The sequence below is a fragment of the Macrotis lagotis genome, chromosome 3 (assembly GCF_037893015.1).
Source record: "Macrotis lagotis isolate mMagLag1 chromosome 3, bilby.v1.9.chrom.fasta, whole genome shotgun sequence".
NCBI classification, from domain to species: domain Eukaryota; kingdom Metazoa; phylum Chordata; class Mammalia; order Peramelemorphia; family Peramelidae; genus Macrotis; species Macrotis lagotis.
This window is the reverse complement of record NC_133660.1, coordinates 219,702,120-219,716,555: the sequence shown is the minus strand read 5'-3', so window position 1 is coordinate 219,716,555 and position 14,436 is coordinate 219,702,120. Positions and strand designations below refer to the sequence as shown.

The 14,436-nt window shown below is 39.0% G+C and overlaps 1 protein-coding gene across 1 annotated transcript in view; it reads right to left on the bottom strand.

Moving 5' to 3' along the window:
- Nucleotides 1-1,805: 1,805 nt before the first annotated feature.
- LRPAP1 (LDL receptor related protein associated protein 1) overlaps nt 1,806-14,436 on the bottom strand; it is a 38,989-nt gene continuing 26,358 nt past the window's right edge. The window contains exons 5-8 of the mRNA XM_074229858.1: nt 10,152-10,310; nt 8,020-8,102; nt 6,391-6,567; nt 1,806-2,383 (exon numbers count right to left, since the gene is read on the bottom strand). Of these exons, the coding sequence (XP_074085959.1) occupies nt 2,318-2,383; nt 6,391-6,567; nt 8,020-8,102; nt 10,152-10,310 (485 nt within the window). The 3' untranslated portion in view covers nt 1,806-2,317. The remainder of the gene's footprint in view (nt 2,384-6,390; nt 6,568-8,019; nt 8,103-10,151; nt 10,311-14,436) is intronic.

The window sequence follows — 14,436 nt, the reverse complement described above, 5'->3', positions numbered from 1 at the left end:
GGCAAACTCTTGACCCATCCTGAAGAACTTCAGGCAGTTTTGTAACCAACCTATGATTTTGTTACTTCCAAATTTTGTGGTCTAGCTTCTCCTTTGATGGTGGTGTCATTGTAGATAGGTTTTAGATTACCCTAATATCACCTTGTGGCATTCATCTGGTGGGTACTGAGTATCTGGTGACTGTTGAGGACTCGCAAATAGGGATTTGAGAAGTTGGAGAACATCCAGAGCAGGGTAACCAGGTTACAAAGAGAATTTGAAGCTGTGTTGAATGACGATAGGCTGGACATAGTTAACTTGAACAAGGAAAGGTTTAGGAAAGAATATCTAATGCTTAGAGCATTGTTGTATGGAAGAGAGATTAGATTTTTCCTACTTGGCCCAAACAGCAGAACTAAGAGCAGTGAGTACAAATTCCTGGGTGACAGATTTAGTGCAATCAAAGGAAGTTCTGACAGTAGGAAATGACCTCAAATGGAATGGGCTGAGTTAAGTTCATAAGTAGAGTTCTTCAAGGAATAATCAATGAATAGGCATACTGCAGAATGGAGGCTGGCCTAGGTGACCTCAGAGGGTCTCTTCCATCTCTGGGATCTTTTAATTCAAGTATGTGATAGAGAAAATTAATGGATTAGCCATCCTAGACACCTCGTTCAACTAAAATAAATCAAGCATCTTTATAATTATATTTTAAAAGTCAAGTTGAGAATACAATGAAGCAAACCAGTACTGATCATGTGGACTCTGCTGATGAAGTTCTCTTGAGTGCAAAGCTGTTATTTGGCCTTCTTCCACCTGCAAGCTTTATGATACTTTCCTGTATTCATGATCTTTCCTTAAGTTACTGGAATTTGGATCTATATAATACTCAAAATAATAGGCAGGCAGGCAGATCTTAGGTCTCAAGTCTCTTTATATCTAGAGAGAGATTAGGAATTGATTTCGCTTTCTTCTACTTGAAGCAGAAAGTCTGAGGTTACAGAATGACTTACAAGGTATATTCTGAAAATCCTGATACATAAGACCTCTAGACCAGGATGTTTTAAATTTACCTCTTTACCATGAAGGATATGTATTCTTGCTCTGCTAGTCCCATAAATGATTTATAACAAAAATGGAGAAAAGAGAAACAGAAGAGTTTTTGTTGAAAATATTGTAGTTAGTTTGTAGAACAAACTGTAGGTTTTCATTTCTGATCTTGAATGAGAGATACTCTCATGGTAAAGTGGAAAGAACATTGCTTTTGGAGTTGGAAGGGATCTGGGTTTGAAGCCCCCCTCTGACACACACTACTTGCATCAATCAATCAACATATATTAAGGGCTTTTTGTGTGCCAAAGAACTAATATGTGCTGGGGATACATGAGGCAATCTAATGGAGGATCATGAACAAGTTCCTCCATATTTTTGAACCTGTTTCCTCATCTCTATAGTACTTAAAAAGGTTGCTGTGAATCTTAAATAAGATCATGAATATCAAGGGTTTTATAAACTTTATTTATGCATATTTAATTTACCTTTTGTATCTTTAGCATCTATCATTCTTTTTATTCCACAGCTTACCAAGTTCCAATTAAAAGGCCTATTGGATTGTGAATTTGAGCTCTGTAGACAGTGAGCACTTAACATGTGTGCGTGTATATTTACAAGCTTAAATACAGCAAGTAGATTCACTGATACAGATAGGGAAAATGATGGATTTCTTTTCCCTTAAGATAAGATGATGGATGGGACTGGAAAGGGGCTGGAGAACCAGATGATGATGGGCAAGGGAGAATTTCTAGAGAGAAAGACAAAATCATTCCCATGTTTTCCTTCTGTTTAATTCATTACAGTGATGAGGAGGATCACAGTATTTCATGTCACATGATAGTTATTTTTTAAAAAACAGTCCAGTTCCATAATTATGAATAACCTGATAGCTTACTTCAGTAGCTTTTAATGATTTCTAGTGATTTCTTTATATAAAATTTCTAGTCATGAATTACAGATTTGTGGATAGAGGCCCACTGATCTCAAGCTGCAGCTTTCTAGAGATGGCCCCAGACCTTGGGTTCAGACTCAAGCTGACTTACTATTTAAGTGCCTGGCTCACCTTATCATGTACAACTTTTCCACTGGATGTTAGATAAATGGGAAATGCAAAACTTATCCTCTCTTCGTGAGGGCACTTTGATCCATCTGTGAAGGTCCCCATGATCCATGTGTTCTATATTAAAAAGGTCAGTATTTTAACAAATTCTAAGAAGGATGAAAACCTAGAGGAATAGATGAACTAATATTTGCTGTAGACAGTGACCAGGACCTCTGGATAACTTCACAGTTCATTGTGCTGAAGACCTCTTGAAATTCTAGTAGACAAGTCTTGTAAGTGCTTCTTTACCTAAAGATGGAAAAAACTTTTTTACCAGTTGGGCAGGCAATTCCAAAGTCAGTGTGTAGTACTCTTATTTTTCTTTTTTTTCAGGTATTTGCCTGAATCAGTATTTTCAGATGATACTTCCTTAATCACCATTTATTAGTATTATATCTATCTCTTTTAAGCTGTAGCTCAAAGGGTCAAAGATTTCAAGATTACCTTTCCATGAAACCTTTTCTGTTTTCTACAGAGGAACAAAAAATACAAAGACAAATAAAATAAATTCCCACTCTATGTTCAAAAATTCTTTGTCTAACTGTGGGTCCTTTGCCTCTCTGTTGGCTTGTTACCATCATCAGTCCTCTAGAATTATGGCAAATCATTGCTCTGATCAGAATTCTGAAAGTCATTTGTTTTACAGTGCTGTTGCTATTAGGCAGAATTTTCTCCTTGCTTTGTTCACATCTCTCTGGATCAGTTTATACAAGTTTTCCAAGGTTTCACTAAAATGGTCTTTCATCGTTTTAATGATAAAACAGTATCTGATTACATGCAGATACCGTATTTATTCTGTGATTCCTCAACTGATGGCTATCTTCTTAGTTGTCAGGTCTTTGCCACTATAGTAAATCAGCTGCTCTAAATATTTTTGTACAAATGGTTCATTTTATTCTTTCTTTGATCCTTTTTGGAGCCAGCTGGTGGCATAGTGGATAGAGCACTGGACTCTAAATCAGGAAGACCTGAGTTCAAATCTAGTCTCAGATACTTGCTAGCTTTGTGACCCCAGGGCAAGCAATTAACCTTTTTTGCCTTGGCTTTCTCACTTATAAAATGGGGATGATTACAGTGTCTAGAATCTAGAAGGGCTGATGAGAGGATCAGATCAGATAATATTTATAATAAGTGTTTATAACTTATGACTTTATACTTATTATAATAAGTGTTTATAACTTAAAGTTCCCAACTTTCCTCCACTTTGGAATATTAACTTAGGAATGGTTATCCCTGGGTCAATATCCTCAATACAGTACCTTCTGGACCATTGTTCTAAATGGCTCTGAAGAATGGCCAAGTCACATCCCAGCTCTACTACCAGCACATCCTTGTGCCTCTTTCTCCACATTTTTCATTTTCATTTCTGTCAATGCTGCCACTCTGATGGATGTGAGGTAGAACTTCAGAGTTGCTTTAAAGTGTATTCCTTTAATTACTAGTGATTTGGAACATTTCTTCATTTGGCTAGTGATCACTTAGTGTTCTCAAAGCGTGGTTCCGGGACCCCTGAGACCCCAGGGATTCCACAAGGATAAAATTACTTTTATAATAATATTAAGATGTTTTAATTTCTCATACAGAAAATACTAAATATAACCTACATCAACAAAATCTCTTGGGGGGGGGGGGGGAAGAAGTCTGTGATAATTTGTAAGAGCGTAAAGGGTTCCTGATACCAGAGAGTTTGAGAACTATTGGCTTAGACTCTTCCTCTAATAATAGTAGCAGTTCACATTTACATGGTGCTTTCCTCACAAAAGCTTTATGAACTAGGCAGTTCAAAGCACGACTATTCCTTCTTTACAGATGAGTGAACAGAGGCTCCAAAAGACTGGGGATTTGTCCATGTCTGGACATTAAGGATTGGGAGCAGACTCCAGGTCCCTCTTCACTCTCCCACGACTGCCTCTCAGATCTGAGATCTCTCTGCTGATTGTTAGATCTCTCTGCTGATTGTTAGGTCACTGGGGCAATTCCTTCAGGTCTAGGAGAGCTAACTTATCTGACCTCTTATGGTCTAATATGGGGTGTGATCCTTCTACTGGAATGTCAGTTGCTGGAGGTCAGGGACTAGACATTTCAAGTATTTGCTGAGTTAAATAAGAAAGTGAAGATGCCCTTCAGAATCTGAGCTATTCTAAGAAGCTTGTGCTTCATTGCTTCAGGGACTGTTCATTGCTAAGCTGTCTTAGAGCAGAACAGTTCTAGAGAACAGCTCCCACCAGAGGCTGCCCCGGGGGCTTGGGAAGGGCCCTGGGCCCAGAGTCCCATCTGTAGGAGTAGAATTTCAGATTTGTTACCCAAATGCTCCAGGGTGACTCAGTGAAAAGAGGACTATTTTTGAAGTTATAAAACCCAAGAAAGTGAACTGTTTTTTGGAGTTGTATGCCCCTTATACCCAAGTTTCCTGGATTCTTACTCTCTACCTCAACAAATTTCAAGAAAAATATTCTGTAAAACTTACAGAGCAGCTGAAATGTGATGTATATTCTTTATTTAGGGTTATGCTACATATCAAACTTAATTTTTTTTTTGTTTTGCTCAAAAATTTCCCAAAATCTTATCCTAAAGAAATCCTAATACCACCATCTTCTCTAGATGAAGGTTTATAGGCTCTGCTCTCCCACAAGACCCAAAGTGTTCTGTGGCCAAATCATTTTGGGAAGTGCTGGTCTAGATCATCTCTTAGTCTTTTGAGCTCTGATTCTATAATCATCAAATTAATCCACTTTAATCCCAAATAATCTAAATTCCATGCTCTATTGTTTCTATGGTGGAATTCTCCTGAATGTTCACAATCTCACTTCCAGTTTAAGGTGGATGACCCTGTTTTCTGCCATAAGTGGATCTGGCCACCTCTCTCAGATATGAGATGATTAAAGAGAGAAATCAAACCTACCATCTCAATTCCTTCTGTTTTTCTCTACTTCCTTTTCTTGGTTAAGTCAGTAATAGAAACAGTTCTCCTATTTAGGTTCTCAGCACAATGGTTGATACGATGATGATTAAACAGGGATTCTTCCAATGGAGAAGACTTGGGAGAAGGCCCATGTGCCAGCATGGCTAATGTAAATTCAGCCTTGGCTTCCTTTAAAGGTGAAATCTGGATTTCTATTTAACCCAAATATACCTACAGTAATTAAACTCTAAGGAAATAGGAACTCACTAGACTCACTCAGTAAACTTCAATATTAGAATAATTGATCAGGGAAGAAATTCAAATGCTAAAATAGTCCTAAAGTTAGATGTAATTGGGCTCTCTCAGCCACACCCACACAAAGAATGTTTATCTGAAGGCTTAAGCCCATGGATCAATTAAGTGTCAATGAGTGCTTATTTATGTATTCTCTGTCAGTAAACACTAAACACCTACTGAGTGAAACTCTCTGTACTGGGGATGATACAAAGTTTAGCTACTGGCTTCATGTAACTTTCTAGTCTAGTAGAACACAAACTTAGACAATTATACTTAGCCTGGAGGTTTCTATTTACTCTTCTGGCTAGGATTTTTTTTCTTTTAACAATAGAATGAAAAAAATAATTTATTAAGAAAGTACCACTGCACACTACACCACTATGATATGTTAACAGCTCTTAATGAACACTAAGATATTGGGAGATGGACAAATCATTGTATTAGGAACAGGCATGTAAGGTCAGGCCCAATCTTAGGAATGCAAATACAGAAAGGGCTTTTATGCTTCATTCACTCCTAGCAGAGTGCAGGCCCTGCCTGGTCTCTCCTCCTTGTGATTTACATGCCAAAGAAGGCTGAATGGAGAGGGAGGAGACCAGGACTGGACAATGTGGCTTCACTTCTTGGAAGCTGTGTGAACAAAGTGATGTCAATCCTCTTTTTAGTTTCTTCTCCAAAAGGAGAAACAATATGTCTGTGAGTGGGACTGTTCTTGCACAATCTGCCTCATGGAACTGTGGTGACATGGCCCATTCTAAGGGTCAGAGTTCAGTATCAGCAAGCTCTGGGGGTGGGGGTGGGGCTCGGAGCACATCCACAGTGGGGGAGCCCTGCTGCCAGTACTTGGGTTTTAAGGGGCTAAACTTTCAACCACAGAAATCCACCCAGACCATCTACTAAGGCATGGGCTGTGGTCTGCACTGGGGAAGGTCAGATTCATAGGGACAAAATCAGGAATCCCTGAAAAGTTAAAGAATAAACACCAATGATCGATCTACAAGGTACTTTCCAGCTGTGAAGAGCTTAGCAAGCAAGTAGACACATTAGCAACACAAACCTTGTAGCCCAATTCTTTAGTCTTTTCTTCTAACATGGCATATTTCTCTTTATTCCTGCTAAGATGCTCTTTATCGCCGGTTCCTTCTACATGCTTTAGTTTTTGATGAGAAATTTCCAGCTGTTTCTGATAATGATGATGCTTTTCAATTTTGACTTCAAAGTGTTTAAGCTCCTCCTACAACAGACAGTTAATAAGAATAAATAATTTTGATTCTCTCTATCATATTCTGGATAATAACTTGAGTCCTTGAAAATGTTTTTAAAAATTTCATAAGAACTTCATGCAAAGGCTTTGGATGAAAGACTTAAAAATTTTAGGGTGAAAACTAAACTACTGCTCATGCCTGTTGTAGCAGGGGAAAGGTCTTACAATTTTGAATAATCAAGACGTTATATTCCATAAAACTGTTACTCTATAGAAAAGACGAGAAAGGCAGCTTCTCAAATGACCAATGAATTTCTGCCACTACTATTTGTGTGACCTAGGCAAGTCATTAATCTCTCTGGGCCTCAGTTCTTCATCTGTAAAATGAGAGAATTAGACTAGGTGAACTTTCAGTTCTAAATTTACATTTTAGAAATAAAGAGATTAAAACTAATCCATTGGCTGATTTAAATGAAGTACTCTCATTTGATTTTCATTGGAGTCCACCAGCACCAATGCCTAACCATATGGAAGATATTCCCTCAAAAATACATACATGTTTTATAGCTGTGAATTCATTTGTGTGGGAATCTCCTCTGCCAATGAAGAACAGAAATTAAACTTTTTCTAATATGGTAAGCCCTTGGTTAATCATCACCAGGCAAGCAGAATAACCTGAAGAAACCAGTACTGGAGAAAAATCTGGAAGAGTGAAGATGAAAATCAGAGTGAGCCAAAATGGAGAGGTAAAGTGGTACGAGCCAAAGTGGTAAGAGGTGCTATGGTGTCACTGACTACAAGTCTCAAGAGTCTTGGGTTTTTATATTAGTAAATTTCTTTCCTTAATCCAATGAGTTTTTATATTAGTAAATTGATCTTCTTAAATCACCAGTTCACCTAATGTTCTTAACTGATATTTTTATTCAACAGGGACCATGTGTTGGCATGGAAGACCCCTTTAGAGGAAGTGGGAAAAGCTGGGTTCCCATTCCAGCTTGATCACTTATGAGTTTGTGCAACCTTGAAGAAAATCATTTTCCCTCACCGAGCCTCAGATTTCTCATTTGTAAAATGAAAGGTTTGGACTACATGGTTTCTAAGATCTTTCCCTTCCCTAATATTTTATGAATCTAAGAAAATTCATGCTTGCTCATATCTTCTTATAATGCAAAATGAAACCGGAAGGAAAAAAAGTAGGTAGCTTATTTTGGAAAGATACAAGATTTTAAAAAAGCAATGGTGAGACCACATCTAGAGTGCTGTGTCCAGTTTGGTGCTTCATTTTTAGGTTCCAGACGGGAACTTTCTAATAATTGCAGCTGCCTCACAGAATAGGCAGTCTAAGATGTATCAAGTTTTCTGTGACTGGAAATATTCAAGTAGCAAGTTGGAAGGAATTCTTGCTGAGGTAGAGCCTGTAATGGATGTCTTAAAACAGAGAATCAATGATTCAACAGAACAATTATTCTAAGCCTTTCTTACCCGGAATGCATCCAATTCCTTCTGAGTAAAATTTGCTGTTTTAGCCATGTCCCACAAATCAATTACTCTTGGTTCTTCAAATTCTAAAAGAAAATTTAAAAAAATATAAAAACCATAGCTAACATGCAATTTTAAAATTTTTCAAATAACATATGATTTTTAAAGAAGGCAAATAGGAATGGCCAATAACACAATGCTTTTCCACAATAATCCTGTGAAGCAAGGAGTATTGGGGCCATTTCCCCTCTGTATGGGTCTCAGTTTTCCCATCTGGAAAATGAGAGGGCTGAACTAGCTGGTCTCAAAAAGGCTTCTCCTGTGTTATGAATCTAAATCTCCTATGTAATTTAAATGAATCTCAATTCAATATTTGTTTAGTGATAATTATATGCAATGCACTAAGTTGAAAAATGTCCAAGTTCAGCTCTTGAGAAAGTGAAAATCTCAAAATGGGGATAGAGATATGATCAGACTATGTTGAGGGTAGATGGAAAGTGTGAGAAGCCAGTGTGAAGAGGAGACATGGCTTTCCTCTGAGTGTGTCAGGAAAGGTTTCAGAGAGGAGGCAGCAATATGGCCAGATCTAAAGAATGAGCAGGACTGACTAGAAAGATGGGGCGAGAGCAAGAGAAGGCAACCTAAATATAGAGAGGGTGAAGAGAGACAGTATGAAATAAGGCTGGAAAGAGAAACTGGAGAGGTCCTGTACAGGGCCTTAAATGTCAAGCAAAGGAATGAGTATGGGAGGGATGTGGTCCCAGATAAGATCTAGAGTTCTGGCAGTTAGTTGTACACTGGAGAATCTGGAGGGAGGGAGATCAGTGAGAGGAGATTGAAAAGAGGAGGGCCAAGGTCAGAAGGTAAGGGGATCCTCCCAGGAACAAACCTGGAGAGAGCAATCCCAGAGAAATGAAGGGCAGAGGAAATATGTCAGAATGTGCAGAAAACAATGTTAATTGTCAAGGAGGATCATTAGATTTGGTATTCTGGAGATCCATGGTTGACCTCAGAAGATAAAGGAGTTGAGGAGTGAATGGGTCCTGAGAAGGCAGAGATATTAAGTTTATGATTCTCATTTTAAAACTGAAGAAAGTATAGCAACATTTAACAAACTGTACTGAAAAACTCTGTGATATGTGATATTAAAGTGAAGAAGGGGTGGGATTCACACTGGTTAAAAGAACATTCACAATATAAAATCAAAGATCCTTGACTCATTTCTTTGGAGTCTTTATGAAATATTTTACATAATCTTCCCACTCGATCCTCAGGATAGTCCAGTTGGTTAGTAAGGAAATTAAAGCTCCAAGAAGTTAAGACTCACAGAAGATCACAAAGCAAGTAAATGACAGAAGGAGTATTCAGCCTAAGGTGTCCTAAATTGTGCTGTCCACTATACCACACAAAATGCATTCAACCTAAAGCAAAAATTGATCCATAAAGAAAATCTTGTTGCATCAACATTAATCATTCAAAATTCAAATGAGGTGCCTTCTGTAAGTCCAGTACTGAACCAGATGCTCTAGGGTATAAATAATGAAGGGTACAATCCCTGCTCTGGAAGAGATTAAAATCTTGGTAGAAGGACAAAGTATCTAGGCACAGCTCTATGAAATTATGTTATAAATATTATATTATTATAAATATAAGTGATGTGGGAGTTCTGACAAAACCAAGATGATGAGGTTATATTTAAAATGAGGAAAGAGGAAAGAAGGTCCTCTAGATGGGTGTCCGGGGCAACCAACAAAGAACAGAAAGAAGGGATGGGAAAAAAAACCTTCCTGCAGAAGGCTGAGAGGCTGGATTAACTGGCCCTGAGGGGAAATGGGAGTGGAGATGAGGCTAGACAGATCAGGGTAGATGGATGATGAAAAGCTATTACAGTAGCAGGAGGAGAATACTAGACTTGACCCAGTCTTCAAAAAATAGTCCAAAATCTTTTAAACCTTGGCTCTGTACCACTGGCCCTGAACGTGGTGCCCCACAAACTGAAGGTACCACATTACATAAAGTCTGTTGATGATGAAGATTATGATCGTCAGGAATAGGCATTTTAACCTTGTTGGACTCAATACATTTATATGCCATCACAGTAAAATTTTGAGCTGAAAATAAAACTGAAAGCTTACCACTATTTGCATCATAACCTTGATGACTGACTTTCCGTAAACGGTCAAACCCATGGTTGATGCTCCGCAGTTTGTCCTTCAGTTCTGTGTGTTTGCTGTGGAGGACATCCTCTTTGATGGGGCTCCCTTCCATCGGGCTGATTGCATTTTTATGGCTCTCTGTTGAAGAAATAGTAAAAGAATGACTGAGTTGGCTAGCTTTCCTCACAAGGGGTCAGGGTAAGGAAACACTTGTCCACCCCAAGCGACAGAGGAAGGAGCTGCAACTCAGATGGTTGCTGAGTCTCCAACAGTCATTGGTGTCAGAGGCAGGAATCAAACTCGGCTCTTCTGAGTCTTGAGCTCAATGCTTTACCATGCTAGAAAAACAACAAAAATCAAATAGAATTTTCTGTCAGACTTTCTTTCACCTTACAGAGAGTTTAAAACTAATTTCCTACTCCACTGTCTCATCCCCGACATAGGATGGAACTCTATACTGATTCTGTAGCTACCCTTTTCTTAATGGCTAAAATAAAAACCATCTTTCCTGCAAGGAGGATATTAATTTCTCCCTCAACAATCTGTAGAAATCTAACAATAATCTTATATAATAGTTTATAGAGTAGGATATCTACCTTAAAATAAAGTAACAGCAGGAAAACTACCCTTTTACAAAAACAAATGTCTGCTAACTTTGTACAACTTGACAGTTAACTTTTATTTCACAGCTGTCCCAAAATTCCTGCTTCATCCCTGTTCATCAAGCTAACCTTCTGTCAGTTTGCCAGCAGATCGTCTACAATCTGCTCTGTTTGGCAGTTTGTGAGAATGGAAAAACACAGATCTGTCACTTTGGATAGGTCGTGTGTCCAATAATAGAGTCTGATAACATATAAAATTGTGTTGGTCAAAATATCTGAAAATGTCTGCGATTTTCCACTTCTATGAAGGGGAGCATGATCTGTTAAGATTATGAATTCTAAAATGTCAAAGAAAACAACTACTCTGACATGTAGTGAAAAGAAAAGCAGACCAGGAATCAGAAGACCTGGATTCTGGGAGTAGCTGGATGGCTTCAATTCTACAAACAGCAACCACCACTTTAGGTCTGGCATGGTACTCAGCACAACACAGTGCTGGAAATGACGCCATCCTTGGCCTTGGGGAATTTACAATACATGAGAAGCACAAAAAATGATGTCAAGTAGATGGGAAATAGGCAAAAGAGATAGTCAAGCAAACACCTGAGGAGAGTTCCAAGGAAAGAGGCCTTGGGGATATAGCAGTGGCAGGAGACAGGCTCAGGACATGACGTTCAGCTGTAATGTACAGTGTAAGAAGGAAAAGTATATCCAGGGCAAAGCCAGGCTGTGGAGGTCCTACAATGCCAGGCTAAGGACTATGCATCTCATCCCACAGGCAATAAGGAAACTTCAAAGACTTTTTGGATAGAGGAGTGCCAAGGTCACAATGTACGTTAAGAGGATGAACTGGTCAACTGGGAAAAGAGTGGATGAGAAAGAGTATGAGGCTAGAGGCAGGAAGACTAGTTGGGGGCTATTACAATATTCTAAGGAACAGGTAATTTTGTGTGTGAGAAGGGGAAGAACAATAATCATAATAAATATTTACAAAGTACTTTAAAATTTGCAAAAAATTTACTTTTCATATGTTATCTCATTAAATTCTTAAAACAACCTTGTGCAGTGTCATTATCATTTTCATTTTACAGATGAGGAAACCAAAACACAGAATGATCCAGCACCTTCTCCAGGGTGATGCTTCTAAGTGTCAGAGGCAGGATTAAATCCAGGTCTCTTGCTCCCTTTCTGCTGCACTAAACTGGCCTTGATGTGATGGGAGAGAGATGGTGGAAGAATCAACAATGGGGCATGGCCTCTGCCTGGATATGGGGAGAGCCTGAGATAACTTAGATCTTGGTGACATAATATCAGGTTTTTTGGGAAGATTAAATTGAGGGAAGGGTCAGTAGAATTAAACACTAAAGAGAGAATGGATGAGAAGGAGGATGAGAACCAAGAATAGATTTAGTGTTCCATGGGGAGAGACTGCTAAAAGTTATAAGACCAAATGCTGAGGAAGTAGAAGCACAGCTGAATTTGAAGATAAAATATGGTGTAAAAATGGAGTCAATAGAAAAAAGGGAAATGTAATGGGAGAAAGAAAAAGGAAAGGGGGAATAGGCCAAGATATTTCATATAATAAGATTTTTCTTTATTACAATGAGCTATTGCAATGATATGGAAGGGGGGGGAGGCAAGGGGGAATGAGGGAATCTTTGCTCTCATCAGAGGTGGCTAGGAGAGGAAACAGTATATATACTCAATGGGGTATAGACATCTGGAGTAAGAAGGAGAAGGGGAGAGACAGGGGAAAGGGGAGGATGTGAATGAAGGAGAAGAGGATGGACCATGGGGGGAGAGTGGTCAGATATAACACATTTTCTTTTTTACTTCTTGCAAGGGGCTGGGATTGGATGGTCTGTCTGGTGCCATAGGGTCAGGTGGATTCTGGGCCTAAGGGGTGGTATGGGGGCTCAGGGCTTCTTGGCCCCAGGACCAGGGATCTGTCTGCTGCACCACTCAGCGACCCTACAGCAGAGTCAGAGTGAAAGGAGAGAGAAAATATAGTACATGGTAGTGGAGAAATATGAAAGGAGGGAGTTGCGATCAGCAGTGGCAATGGTGGAAAAATATGGAAGTAACTTTTGTGATGGACTTATCCTAAAGAATGTGATCCATCCGCAACAGAGTTGGTGGTGTTGGAACACAGACTGAAGCACATTTATTATTAAAATTATTTGGGGGGGGGGTGCAGGGCAAATGGGGCTGGGTGGCCTGCCTGGAGCCGTATAGCTGGGTGATTGTTGGGTGTCTGAAGCCAGATTTGGACCCGGGTGCTCCTGGCTCAAGAGCCAGTGCTCTGTCCACCACCCAGTCTACCCTACTATTATTACGATTTTCTTTTATTTTAGGTCTTTGTTTTTCTTTTTTTGTTGTTTTTTTCAGGGCAGTGGGGTTGGGGTAGCTTGCATGTCACAGCTGGGTGATTGTTGGGTGTATGGGGCCAGATATGGGTTCAGGTGCTCCTGGCTCCAGGACTGGTGCTCCATCCACTGTGCCATCTGGCCATACCTAGAATTATTACTATTATCTTTTTAATTTTAAATTTTTTTCTCTCCCCTTTACTGCTCAAGCGAGTCGGTATTTTGTGAAATGTAAATTAAAGCATCTCTGAGATACCACCTCACACCTCTCAAACTGGCCAATATGACCAGAAAGGTCAATGATCAATGTTGGAAGGGATGTGAGAAATCTGGGACATTGTTGGTGGAGCTGTGAACTCATCCAACCTTTCTGGAGAGAAATTTGGAATTATGCCCAAAGGGCAACAAAAATTTGCATACTCTCTGATCCAGGAATACTACTACTGGGTCTATACCTTGAAGAGATTATGAACAAGGGTAAAAAACATCACTTTTACAAAAATATTCATAGAAGCCCCGTTTGTGGTGGCAAAAAACTGGAAATTAAGTGAATGTCCTTCAATTGGGGAATGGCTTAACAAACTGCGGTATCTGTATGTCATGGAACACTATGATTCTATTACAAATCAGGAGGGATGGGAATTCAGGGAAGCCTGGAAGAATCTGCATGAACTGATGCTGAGTGAGATGAGCAGAACCAGAAAAACATTGTACACCCTAACAGCAACATGGGGGTGATGATCAACCTTGATGGATTTACTCATTCCATCAGTGCAACAATCAGGGACAATTTTGGACTATCTGCGATGGAGAATGCCATCTGTATTCAGAGAAAGAATTGTGGAGTTTGAACAAAGATCAAAGACTATTACCTTCAATTTAGGGAAAAAAAATCTTATTATGTAATTTTGCTCTTATACTTTATTTTTCTTCCTTAAGGATATGATTTCTCTCTTATCACATTCAACTGAGATCAGTGTGTACCATGGAAACAATGTAAAGACTAACAGGATGCCTTCTGTGGGGGTGGGGTGAGGGAAGCAAGAATGGGGAAAAATTGTAAAACTCAAAATAAATAAACTTTTTCTATAAAAAAAGAAAAAAACTTCAGACAACATAAAGTACCTAGGATTCTAACTGCCAAGGCAGACTCAGAAACTCTAATGAAAATAATTATCAAATACTTTTCATGTATAATCAGATCTAAATAACTGGGCAAGTATCAATTGCTCTTGGATAGGCTGAGCTAATATAATGAAAATGACAATTCTACCTCAATTAAGCTACTTATTTAGT